The following is a 12,098-nucleotide window of genomic DNA, read 5'->3' as shown; positions in this document are numbered from 1 at the left end:
ACTGTTATGGTGAATTCATCTGGTAGTTCTATCTCAATAACACGCAGAAACAATACCCAGGCGCATTTTGAGGAAGTTACAGAAGTTAAGGGTACGTTAGAAAGAATTTAAAAGCATCTTCATCTTCCCAGTGGTTTCGCCGGAACAAAAATTCCAGCTGCACCTTCGTTTTATTGATCTGCTAACTCGCGCGCGCACACCCACCATAGCGCCTTCAAGGACTATCACTTTCAGCTGTTGAATGTTTTAAAAGTTTCTAGCAAACCAGCCAGGAAGGCATTTATGATTATGACTCCAGCCGGCTTTCTCGAAGTTTCTCGATATTTTTCGAAACCGCGCCATTCTCTTACTTTATTATCGATAGAAAGAACCATATACTATGAAAGCATAAATTAAGGACAAAAGACCTCTAAAACTTTTATTTCCTTTGGCGATTAAATAGATTAGATTAATACGAAGACGCACAGAGGTACTTTATCTGACTGTAAGGCCAAACAGTATCCCTCTAACGAGATGCTGTTTGGGCTTGGAGTCAAGTAAAATACCTCTATACATCTTCATATTAACCTAATTTTGAATACCATCTCTTCCAATGAGAGTTTATTTAATTCTCTCATGGGTTTCCATTGTTTTCTGTTGGGCATTGAGTAAGTTGCGCAGTAATCAGTTTCAATTATTAAGTTCCCAATCACTTTCGGTATCTGAATATCCACATTGTTTCCTTAGGTAAAAATGGCAACCGTATGGACGTTGGACCAAGTTTTGTGATAGAACCTCCAGGAAGAATATTGTTCTACAACTCCACCGGCATAGTGATCCCATGCACGGCTACAGGAATACCACAACCAGTGATATCATGGATCAAGCACGATGGTCTGACTATTCACGATATTACAGGCCTACGCCAGCTTCGACCCGATGGATCTTTAGTTTTTCCGCCTTTTAGAGCCGAAGATTATCGACAAGATGTTCACGCCACGGTGTATCGATGTGCGGCTTCCAACAGTGCCGGGACGATTGGCAGTAGGGATGTCAATGTCAGAGCAGGTGAGTGAAAACTCCAACTAATTTGCATAATAAGGTCTTTCTGTACGATTTCTTCTTCGATTGAGTTTCATTTTTAAATTACTGTACTTAATATTTTATACATTCAGTAAGCTTCTTCTGTTTGTTGTTCAAGATGTCCCATCAATCTAATAGAGTGGCGCTAAGCTATCTTACCTACCTGATTAGCTAAAGTTACATCATTTTTCCTGTACCTAGTGTGTTCATTAGGCCTATTTCTTCATAATTAATGAACCAATCTAAAGTGAACTGCCAGGTAAGCCATCGCTTAAATAATTCACAGATTAAAGTGTAAGCTGTTAAATTCGATAAAGGAAAGTAATGGGCTGCCTCGTGTAAAAGCTAATTTCCGTTTTGGTAATTTATAATTTCGTAAGATTTCAAAAGAGAGAGAAACAGAGAAAAAAAGAACAAGAGAAAAACAAAGAGAAAATTATAAATGAAGTCAACTAGAAATTATTAGTTTAGATATTTCTTTCTTTACAAAATAGCTATTTTGTTTAAAAATTTGGAACTATAAGCTTCTGAATTAATAAATGTTTCGATCCTTACAACAACAGCATGCCAAATTTAGGATGTTTGGCGACACTGTCAGAGATCACCTTTCTTTTCTGGGTAGTCTGTTTTCTCTGATGAACAGCCCTTTGTATGACTGGCACCGATGCAGCCTCTCATTTGGTTTCTAGAAGATTATCCTCTTTTTTGTTGATACAAATCCATCCATCTCCGAAGGAATACAAATGCTAACAAAGTACAGTTTTCTGTAAACTAAGTAGTGCCGGCTCTCTTCCTATTCTCTTACATGCCCAGAAGCTCAATTTATTGTGGGGTGCGCCTTCAGATCAGACAACTAACTCCACTACCGCGAGCTTAGGAAAATCGGCTTAGAGGTGCCGTAGTAATTTTCCTACGAGGATATATTTTCTTATTCTTTATATCGTATTATTTTCCCATATTTTTTCTTATATATATTTTTTAAAAACATTTTTCTCCTTTTTCTTATCATTTTCTTTTTTTGTTGTATTTTCTTTCTCTCTCTCTCTTTGTTATTACCACTTCCGCTTTGATCTCCATGGTAGCGAAATATCACTGACTTGTGTAAAAGATAATATCCCATTGAAAATCCTGTAAAACATTCGAACCGACCTTTAAACACAAAGATGATCCAACTAACAACATTCATTTCTTAAACATTTCGTGACCACTGTTTTTGAACTCAAAACTAATTAAATATTCCCCTAATTGAGCTAAAATCGGGATTCTGATATTGGCCACCGCTTGACAGCGACTAAGGATCTCGTAAGTACATTTGTCTTTGACACAGATTCTACTCATAACAGTAGAATCCGAACTCTGGTCACACGAACTAAGTCCCTTTGGACTTAGTCCAGAGGGAATTTGTTTTCTCTGGACTAATCCCAATACCGAACAGGATGATCTCAAGAATTAACTAAAGGCTTGATTAGCCATTTCAACTATTGTCAGAGGTCTTTAAAACTAAGTTCCCCTCATTTTACCCATTTGTGATCACCTGTTCCTTTTCCGATGAAAGGCAAATCACTCTCGATGAGTATTGGCCTAGGAGCATTATTATTCGTCTATTCCAAGCTGCACGCGTTACTCCGAAGTTCAGCGATAGTTCCAAAAGTTAGCCATTAACAGCTTAAATTGCAAATTGCTGCTCTTTAATCACCAATACGTTCGTCCTCCTAAATGAACTCAGGGAGATTCTAAATTTTGTTTTGGTTCTGCTGTCAGAACCAAATTGTAAACAAAATTTCAAGACTTCGAGGTTCACTCCTTGGATTACTGAAACTTAGCTGCTTGAAGGAATTCGGGAATGGGAAATCACGACTGATAATTTCGATATTTACAGAATAAGCAGGGGCCTGAAAGAGGGAGGTATTTCAATGTGGATCTCCAAACACGTGTTACTGACTGCAAATTTATGCACAGCTTGAACGCCTCTACTATATCAGAGTTCATAATTTCAGCCACTAATTGGTTGTAATCCATTTTTCTCTTCCAGTTGAGCCCTCGTGGGTAGTGCAGTTGGTTTAATCACTGTTCTCCCTAAACCGTGTGGAAAAGACCCGGTAAATAAGGCCAGGATTCTTATGAATCTTTTTCACATTGTGGCTGAGTTGTGAAAAAGTCCCAATTCTATGGGTCTTTTTATGGGTCGTTCATCGACCCATAAGGTCCTATGCTTAATAACATGGATTTTCTCCCGGAAACTCCGGATTTAGGTCCAGCAAATAAAAAATCAACGGCAGAACTCAAGCAATTTACAGACACATTATAGTGTTCCTTTATTTTCGAAAAGTATACACAATTCTGTTGTGTATAATTTTCTAAAATGAAAATGAAAATAAAGATTTCTTTGACTTTCTTCGACTCAGTCAAAGAAAGAACACGATTTACGCTGTAACGAAACACTAATGTACAAAATACAGAGTGCAACGCTGGTAATAAACAGGGATAATTAAAGGATTCTTGTCACAGGCTAATAGGGGATCCCTCGAAATATTCCGCTTTGCTAGAGTTCATACTCAGTACTTGAGCTCAGAGAGCAGAAGAGTCACGTCCTCGGCAGACATCACACATCCTAATGAGCCTACAGACAAGTGGTAAAGGCTCGAAAGCACTGCAGATTCTGTGATTCTTGTAATAACCTCATTTGATGACAGTCATTGCAAATGACCCCTTGAAACTTTTCGGATTCCTCATGTACTGTGTTAACTGTCATGGTTACTCAGAAAAAATGCTATAATAGTTTGGCTAAATTAAGTTAGAATTAAGATTACCTTCTTTGAATTAGAATTAAGATTATTGGGTTGAACATAATGTTAGTATTCTGCTCTAACTAAAGCCTTTATTGCAATGATTTGGTTTTAGAGGTTGCGTATAGGCAGTTAACAGTATAAAGTGAAACTTCTTTTATCCAATTATCGCTTTTTCTGCTTTGGGGGATCCAATAATAAAGGCAAAACGACAACGAGGAAAATATCACAAGACTCAAGTTTTCCCTCTAATCGGGAAGGAGGGGAAACATGGCTGCAGGGCACATATAAAAAGAAAGCACTAGCAAAGGTCGTGGACATTTTTAGGTGGATTCGTTCTCTATTGCATTCGGAATAACTTTACGTTATTCCGAATGCAATAGAGACATCGGAATAACTTTACGTTATTCCGATGAAAGTGGGAGCAAAGTTTAGAACTACTCCCAGATCCTTATGCTGCTCTGATGAATTAAGGCATTATATAGCGATGGAATAATCTGCGTGGAATTCTGTTAAGGTAGTAGATTGCACGGCTGAACTGGTTTGAGTTTAAACATAATAAGCGATCTATTTCTAGTTTATCCCACAGTGAATTCGCAGCAGTTGGTATGACATGAGATGTACGGTGAAAGGTGGAAGCTTTCAGAAATTTCATGCAGAAGTTTTTAAAAAATATTGAGCAAACAGGAAGCCTATGGACCCATAAGGTTTGACAGACGTCAGAATTGAAATTGTAGGGACAGAATGCAAAATATGAATAGTCCATCATAAGAGACATATTTTGTATATTTAGTAGGTTCTAAAAGGTATGGAGTAAATAGGTTGAGAAAGAACTCGGGAATTCCATTGGGGCCACGAGTAGAAGAAAAAGGCAATTCATTGATAATAGACTGCACCTAGATAGACTTCCAAAAGTCCTATAAGAATTCGTCCTGTCCATAAAGGATCGAACCCATTTTCCACACGATGCGAAAGAGCAACGAAGCTACCCACAGCGTTACCCCGCGATATTAAAGGAGTTTTTTTTTTAATTTCTGCGTTATAGATCGGACAAAACTTCAGTTAGTTATTGGCACTAATTCCTTTTTATTAACCCGTACTACGCTAATATTTCTAATATCGACTGTCAGCCAGTCGCCGTGGACTTTCCTACAGCGTCATGTCAATAAAGAAATTGAGAGAGCCTGAAGGTATTAACCCACAAATCGCTTTTCCGTTTCAAAATGAGGTCACCTATGGCCATTAAAATCTATTAATGATAGAGATTTGCAGGGAAATCTTTTAGATTATTAACTGCAAAACATGAAAAAGAGTTCTACGGTGATGGAATTAAAGTCTAATATCTTCTGTTTTTTTTTTTTAATATAAGGCAACGGATTATGAGGGTGGATACTGCGTTGCCATGGGAAAGAGAATCGAATGCAAAGTTTGAAGATCAAACAAATTGTGAAAGGTAAAATTGCATTCAAAAATCGCGAATTCCAAATCATTTTATTCTATTTAATATTCTACAATTTTCTGCAATTTCATTATTGAACAGATTAAAGGTGCCAGCATATTATACACAGCAGTCATGTTTCAACCATTTACCTTATCAGTATTCAACTGCATCTCTTAGTTGGGAACACATCGTTGGAGCTATGATATCCGCTTTTCCATCCTACCATTAACAATTGTCAGCATACTGATTTATTATCCTTGAACACCGATATCAAAGCTCGCTTCACTTAGAACAGCGACCCTGCACATTGAAATAATTAATCACGCACTGTTGCAAATGTAGATGTGCATTTGCACAGTTAGAGAATGTTCCACTAGAAGCGGACAGAAATTCCAAAGAGAATAAATACCCGCATAAACATTTAAATTAGGTAGAGCCAAGGTGTACCGATAATACCGAGCCAGAAAAGAAAAATAAGCCAGCGTAGAAAAAGACAGTTAAGAAGACCTTTTGTTCATGCCACAAGGTGATTAAAATAATCACTACAGTTCTGTTCATCTGTACAATTACTAGTTTCAGGCCATCCAAAAGTTCTGAAGTATGTTTTTTTTTTCTTTTCCAAGATACTTATTTACCAGCGTACTCTAAACTGGTCAGTTTCCTCTTCACAAAAGAACATCTAATTAAATATCTTTACAAAAGTTTCAAAAATGCGATTCCCAGTTGAATTAGATATACAATTAAGGTCTCTATTCAAAGGGCCATTGTTAGGTTTATAGGTTCCCCAGATAGAACTTTTCTGCTGCGTTTCCTAAAGCGAAAAAGATTAAAATGCCGGTCAAATAAATGAAATAAGCAAGAGGAGATAAGGAAAACTGGTTCTATTGTGCGACAAAAACAGCTTTTTCTAATATATACTAACTAAAATATTAAAAAGAAAATGCCTTTTATTTCGGATATAAAAGAAAATATAATAAATACCTATTTTGGTAATATTGCGGGTCTTGTAGGTTTCACGCAGACGAACAAATGCCTTTCGCGTGCAGGTAATCGCGTGAAAGAGCAGACGCGTTTCCTGATATTTTTAGACAAACCTATTCTTCGTCTGCTTTATGTATCAGTGTCGTTTGCTATTCGATAAAGATATTTTTCGATGTCTCCTTTGATTTATTAATTTCAATGAATTAAAAAGTACAAAAAATCTAAACCAGAGCATCCACATTCTATAAAATGGATTATTTAATGTACTGTAAGACAATAAATCTAAATCTATAAAAGAAATAATAACAGCAATCAAAAAAACAGTTTTTTTTTTTTTTTTAAACTTGAATTACTGCTTAAAATATTTCAGTTTTTGTACTTTTAATTAAAAGCTGTTTTACGAAACACAGGACAGTAAATATTAACCTAGTTTCTCAGTAATGATTTCTGGGTACATTAATAAAGAAACTTAATGGATATTTGTAGATACAAGATACCCATTTCGTATTTTTTTTTTCTAAAAACTTTAATTACCAAGTCTTACGGAACTCTTGAGGAAATAAATAACATTCAAATGGATTTCCTTAGATTTTATTTTTCGTTGTTCGTATTTTACATTAGAAAAAAGAAGAGAAATATATAAAAATGTAAAAATCGATATTGCAAAGCTAAAAAGTTAAACCAGAATAGCAGAACTTAATTTAAATCTTTTCCTTAATGAAACCCTTTCTGATCCATTAATCCCAACTAAGCCACCCAATTATTTCCTTCTACCTGTCTTTTTAAGCGAGTAATTTATGTTATCTCGGCCCCTTTAGAAATTTTAAATTTTCATCCGTTAAAAAGAGTTTCGCCCTTACAGAACATTAAACAACTCGCTATCATTATGAGCTATTTGTTTAATTACACTTCTAGAGGAAGGAGGAGGAGGAGGGGAGGGGGAAAAGTGGCTTACGGGGAAGTTTAAGAAGAGAAATTTTCACTTTTGGCTCATTAAGCACAAAGTGGTTTGCCATTTTGTTATGGACAACAGTAATCCATCTGCTGTTGGGATTAAAACGAAACTACTTTGCACATGTAGAGAGGGATAAAATTCTTAAAATATAAGTTTAAGTAGAGTTTTGTATTTTCCATAATAAGTTGGTGTAACATTTTGAATTTAATGTCTCTAAAATGAGGATCGCGTCTAACTTACGGCTACTACCATATATCGTGGTTGTTGGTTATAATGGCAAAAACTTAAGTTTCCTAGCAACCGGAAGCCATTAGAACTTCGAAATTATTACCACCCTCTATAAAATAAACGTAACGAAGCATTCCGTGCATAGCTGAATGAAAATAAATGAATGCCATAGTTATTTGGTTAGTTGAATTAGTTGGGCCATCATTCTTTTTGTGAATTATAGGGGCTCTTAAAAGCAGAAATGGCTCAAATATATAAAACAGAATGCGCAAGGAGAGTAGGAGAGGGAAAAAAATTGAATAGTGACTAATTGCACAAATGAAGACGGGTTTGGGCCCGATAGCGATTTATTTGACGCCTTGTAAAGGCTATCCACGCGAACTTTGGAGAGACCGTTATTGTTTTGTTCATAAGCGACCTTGGAGTTTAACAAATTGTCAAAAATAAACGATTTCTTACAGAAATGTTTACTCCTAGTAAACGTTTTATTAGAACCTCGGAAAAATGGGTCAGTCAAATATATTCAGTCTCGGACAATCAATATGGGAAAAAACATTAGGTTAGTTAAACTATAATCGATTTGGTCAGAGTTTGTAAGTCCTTGTAGTCACCGCTGCGGTTAAGATCAGTGTCCTTCCACACGATTTGGGAACGAACTGGATTTGAATCCAATCTTGAAGAGAACTTTTATGGACGATTTTATTTAAATTTTAGAAAAAAATTGTAAAATTAATCAGCCTCGGGAAAAATTCGCGTGGTTTTTCATCCCAAAAACGCACGAAATCATTATTAATAGTGGAAAATGATGCGAGGAAACCAAGCTTATACAGCATCGGACAAAAAAGGAAAGAAAAAAAAAAGAAACACTACCCACCTCATTTGTCTATCCACGCTAACAATATGTATGTATATTTTTAAATGTTCCACAACACCAGATAGTTATTTGTACCAGCAATCAATTACTCTCTGGCTAAAAACAAATTTTCGCACAACTATCCTACAACCATCCTTTTTCAATCAATGTCTCATTGTGTGTGTTTTCCGTAAAGAATTAGAATGCCACTATCATTAAGCTACTCAATTCATTTAAAACCTTAGACACTTCAATCCGGTGTCCCCTAGTTTCCAAGAGCTCGAATGTGCAGAAATTAAGTCATTTGTAGCAAGAGTACCCATTTTTGCTGTTGACTAATCTGGTTGCTCAGGAGGTCTTTGATGTCATCACTATTTCGACGGAATCCACCATAGGTCCATTGTAGAAATTTGAATGCACCCATTTCGTTTTGTTGGGTCCATCCGGTGACTTCTAAATTGCATAATTCTAGTATTATCTCTCTGTACCTGTTCCAAGAGATCTTCGTCCTTCTTAAAAAGTGGCTATCAGGCTTGAATGCAGTACTGAAGATGTGACCCAACCATTACCTTATAGAATGGGATAATCACAACCTTGTTCATGCCGGAAAAATCCTATACATCATTGATAGAACTAAATGAGCTGTTCTAGCAGCCTGTCTGCACTGCTCACAGAACTTAAAATCGGACTGTACAATTACCTCTTTTATTCTCCACTACTTCAGTGTGATACTACCTAACTAGCATGTTATTCTGGGATTACTGGTGTCCACATGCAGCACCTTGCATTATCAATGTAATGTCAATTGGTGCTTTTCAGACCGCCTGTCTATTCTTTTTAGGTCTTCCAGCAGTATCAAGCCTTGTTTGTTTTCATTAATAACCCTGCAAACCATTGTGTCATCATTAATGCCTTCATCAATAAATATTGCAAACACCAAGGGCCCTACCACTGTACCATGACGGACTGCACTAATAACATCAGACAAAGAAGAGCAGGGTCGGCAATTTATCACTCTATGTCTTCTGCAACTCAACCAACCGTTTATTCATAGAAGTAACTTGACTTTAAAGTCACACTGCTCCAATTTTCACAGCATTATGTCAAAATTACCGTGTGCATAGTTTATTTGTTATTGCAAGACAGCAGCTAATCATATCGGTCAGACAAGATTCAACTTAACATATCCATGCCGTGATTTCCAATATTAAATTATATGACCACTACAAAATGCCCAAAATATACAGGTGCAAGAGACTGACCCCTGATGGCCATAGTTACCTCGACGGGAAATCTAAGATAACCAAATAAAATGGGAGGAAATCTTGAAATTGTACAAGAAAAAGACGCTTTTGTACCTACTGAGACAAGTGGATTTTAATGTTTCGCTGATTAAACCACTTTTATGCTCGTTCAAAGAAAATTAACAAAAGCACTTTCTTCTGCAGCCTTCAAAAATATTTCAGAAAAAAAACACAAGTAGTCGATTAAGCATTTTGTTGGAAACGTACGAGAATTTTTCACTTTTTCAAACATTACTTCTGAAAATCAGTTTTCCAATATTGAGAGCAAATGTTTACATAACGAAGTATTTCGGGTTGAATGGATAATAAATCAATGCAAAACATTACCAGAATGGATCATGGTAGTATTGGAAATTCGTGTATTAATGTTCTGAATAATGCATGCAATTCAGTACCGAAGAAATATTGCAGACTAATCACAAAGGTATCGACGTTTTAAATAAAATAGGAGTGTTTGTTGATTCAAACCTTCTTGCTGCACGTTTAGAGTATGAAATATAACTTGAAGACTTCACTCCACCTTTGAAATGGTCCAGGGCAAAAGAAATATGGTCGAAAACATAGAGGAAAAATCAATAAAGTAACTGTATACAATCCAATAAATCAGAAAATGGAGTCGTTACTGCACAGATCTATATGGAACACGTTTCCTCTTTTTTATATAAACCTGCGCTTTTCGTTTTTGAAATTTACCTAGGAGGAATAAGTCGAAAACTTTTGTCGAGCATCATTTAAGTATAAAAACCTTGAGATTATCTTTTAAGAAACTAATCAAGGCATATGTCAATTTAAACTGTTCCTGTGGTGAGTGCTAATGCTTGATTTAGAAGGTTGAGCAGAAGTGTGTGTGTGCAAGAAAAGATATGCGTGTCTTTCTAAGAGAATGCAATACCTGCTATTCAAGTATACTGCAGGAAATTTGATCTGGGATGAATTATTGCGTTCTCTGAGGCTGGATGGTTAAAATGTCAACTCAAGGCTCACGTTGGTCGTTGTTGTTGTAGGGTTTTAGGATTCTGTAAATTGCTGAGGTCGAATTTCTGTTTGCTGGACGAATAACCAGAGTTTCCGGGAGAAAAAATCATGTATGAGACCGAATAACTCAGCTACGTTGTGAAAAAGGCTCATAAAAATTCCTCCCGTCATCGACGCGACTCGAACTCAAGTCTTTTCCACCCGGTGTGGGGAGGACGGCGGATTCTACCAACTGTACTATCCACAAGGGCTACGTTGGTCGTGGTACAAGAACTGGAGAAAGGTATTGGCAGTGTACAGGAAAGACTTACTTAAAGTCTGACATTCCACAATACTGTTGCTCATCTTAGATGTGCAACAGTATTGTGGAATGTTGCATGAAGAAATGTCACACAGGATGAAACTCGCTATCTATCTGTAATGTGTACCTAATCAGTGAGAATTAAGTATTGAGCAATCCTCTGTTTCTTTATTCAGTAGATGAGACACGCGAACTGCATCAGAAGATTGATTTAATCATAATGGTTGCCCTAAAACTCAAGGTGTTTTGATATTTTTCTAATTTAAAGCAGGAAAACTATTACAAACCACAGACTACACACAATATTCCTATTAGAAGGAAAATTAGCAAAGCACAGCTTAGAAGAAGCGCATTCTTTATGTTAAAAAAATGCTTAAATCCCTTAAAAACTTGCCTGTTATTTTGCACTCATATTTAATTAATAGCGCTACTGTTTAACATGTACACCCTTGGATATTGCAGACAGCTCTAAGTATGAGCCACCAAATTACTTTGAGAGGGGTGGAGTAATGTCAGTCTGAAGTGTTTACACCCTTTTTTTTTTGAAAAACCAAATTTCTCTTCAAATACGTTAGTTAGTGTACAAAAAAGGTGATTTATTATTAACCGAATTTGGATTAACGCCTGAAGCTATACAACGGAACGCTGCCTCACCCAAACTCTATCCATCACTACTGTGTAAGAACTAAGGTGATTAATCTTCAAAGCAAGCTTAACGAAGGTTTTTTTAGAGACTCATTACCATTATCTACTCACCATGACTTGGATTTTTGTGCCATGTTTTGTCATTCAAAACTGGTGGATAAAAAACGCAATCAAAATAAATAATCGGTTTGCGCGAAAGTAATTGATTTTAGATGGGAATGGAAGATAGACTTTGTTTCTACGACATAGATGGTTATCAGAGAGGATGCCATCCACAAAAGCACCAATAAATGTTTCCGATTATAGGGATAAATTCTCAATTATGCTTTTGTCTACGGCAATGAAACTAAACGTAATTAAGTTAAAAATAATTCACGTGGCAAATTACCTTTTTCCTTGAGATTCTTAATTATTGAGATAAAGTCGTAGAAGGTTTACAACCCTATGTTTGTCGTAAAGTAAGTTTAGTTCGTTTGCTCCAGCTTAAGGAGCCATCACGCACTGTCAGTCTCGTTTTAGTAAAACCATCAAACTCACTCAGGAGGGTTCATTAACTACACCAAAAAC

General features: G+C 36.3%; 1 protein-coding gene across 1 annotated transcript in view; it reads left to right on the top strand.

The window, feature by feature from the left end:
• The first annotated feature begins 734 nt into the window (after window positions 1-734).
• The window catches only part of LOC150084396 (cell adhesion molecule Dscam1-like), a 343,756-nt gene continuing 332,392 nt past the window's right edge, over window positions 735-12,098 (top strand). Inside the window, exon 1 of the mRNA XM_090375202.1 lies at window positions 735-1,047. Within this exon, the coding sequence (XP_090231328.1) occupies window positions 744-1,047 (304 nt within the window). The 5' untranslated portion in view covers window positions 735-743. The remainder of the gene's footprint in view (window positions 1,048-12,098) is intronic.

The sequence above is a fragment of the Mastigoproctus giganteus genome, chromosome 6, assembly GCF_048544385.1.
Source record: "Mastigoproctus giganteus isolate SK-2022 chromosome 6, ASM4854438v1, whole genome shotgun sequence".
Taxonomy (NCBI): Eukaryota; Metazoa; Arthropoda; class Arachnida; order Uropygi; family Thelyphonidae; genus Mastigoproctus; species Mastigoproctus giganteus.
This window is presented reverse-complemented; position numbering and strand designations above follow the sequence as displayed.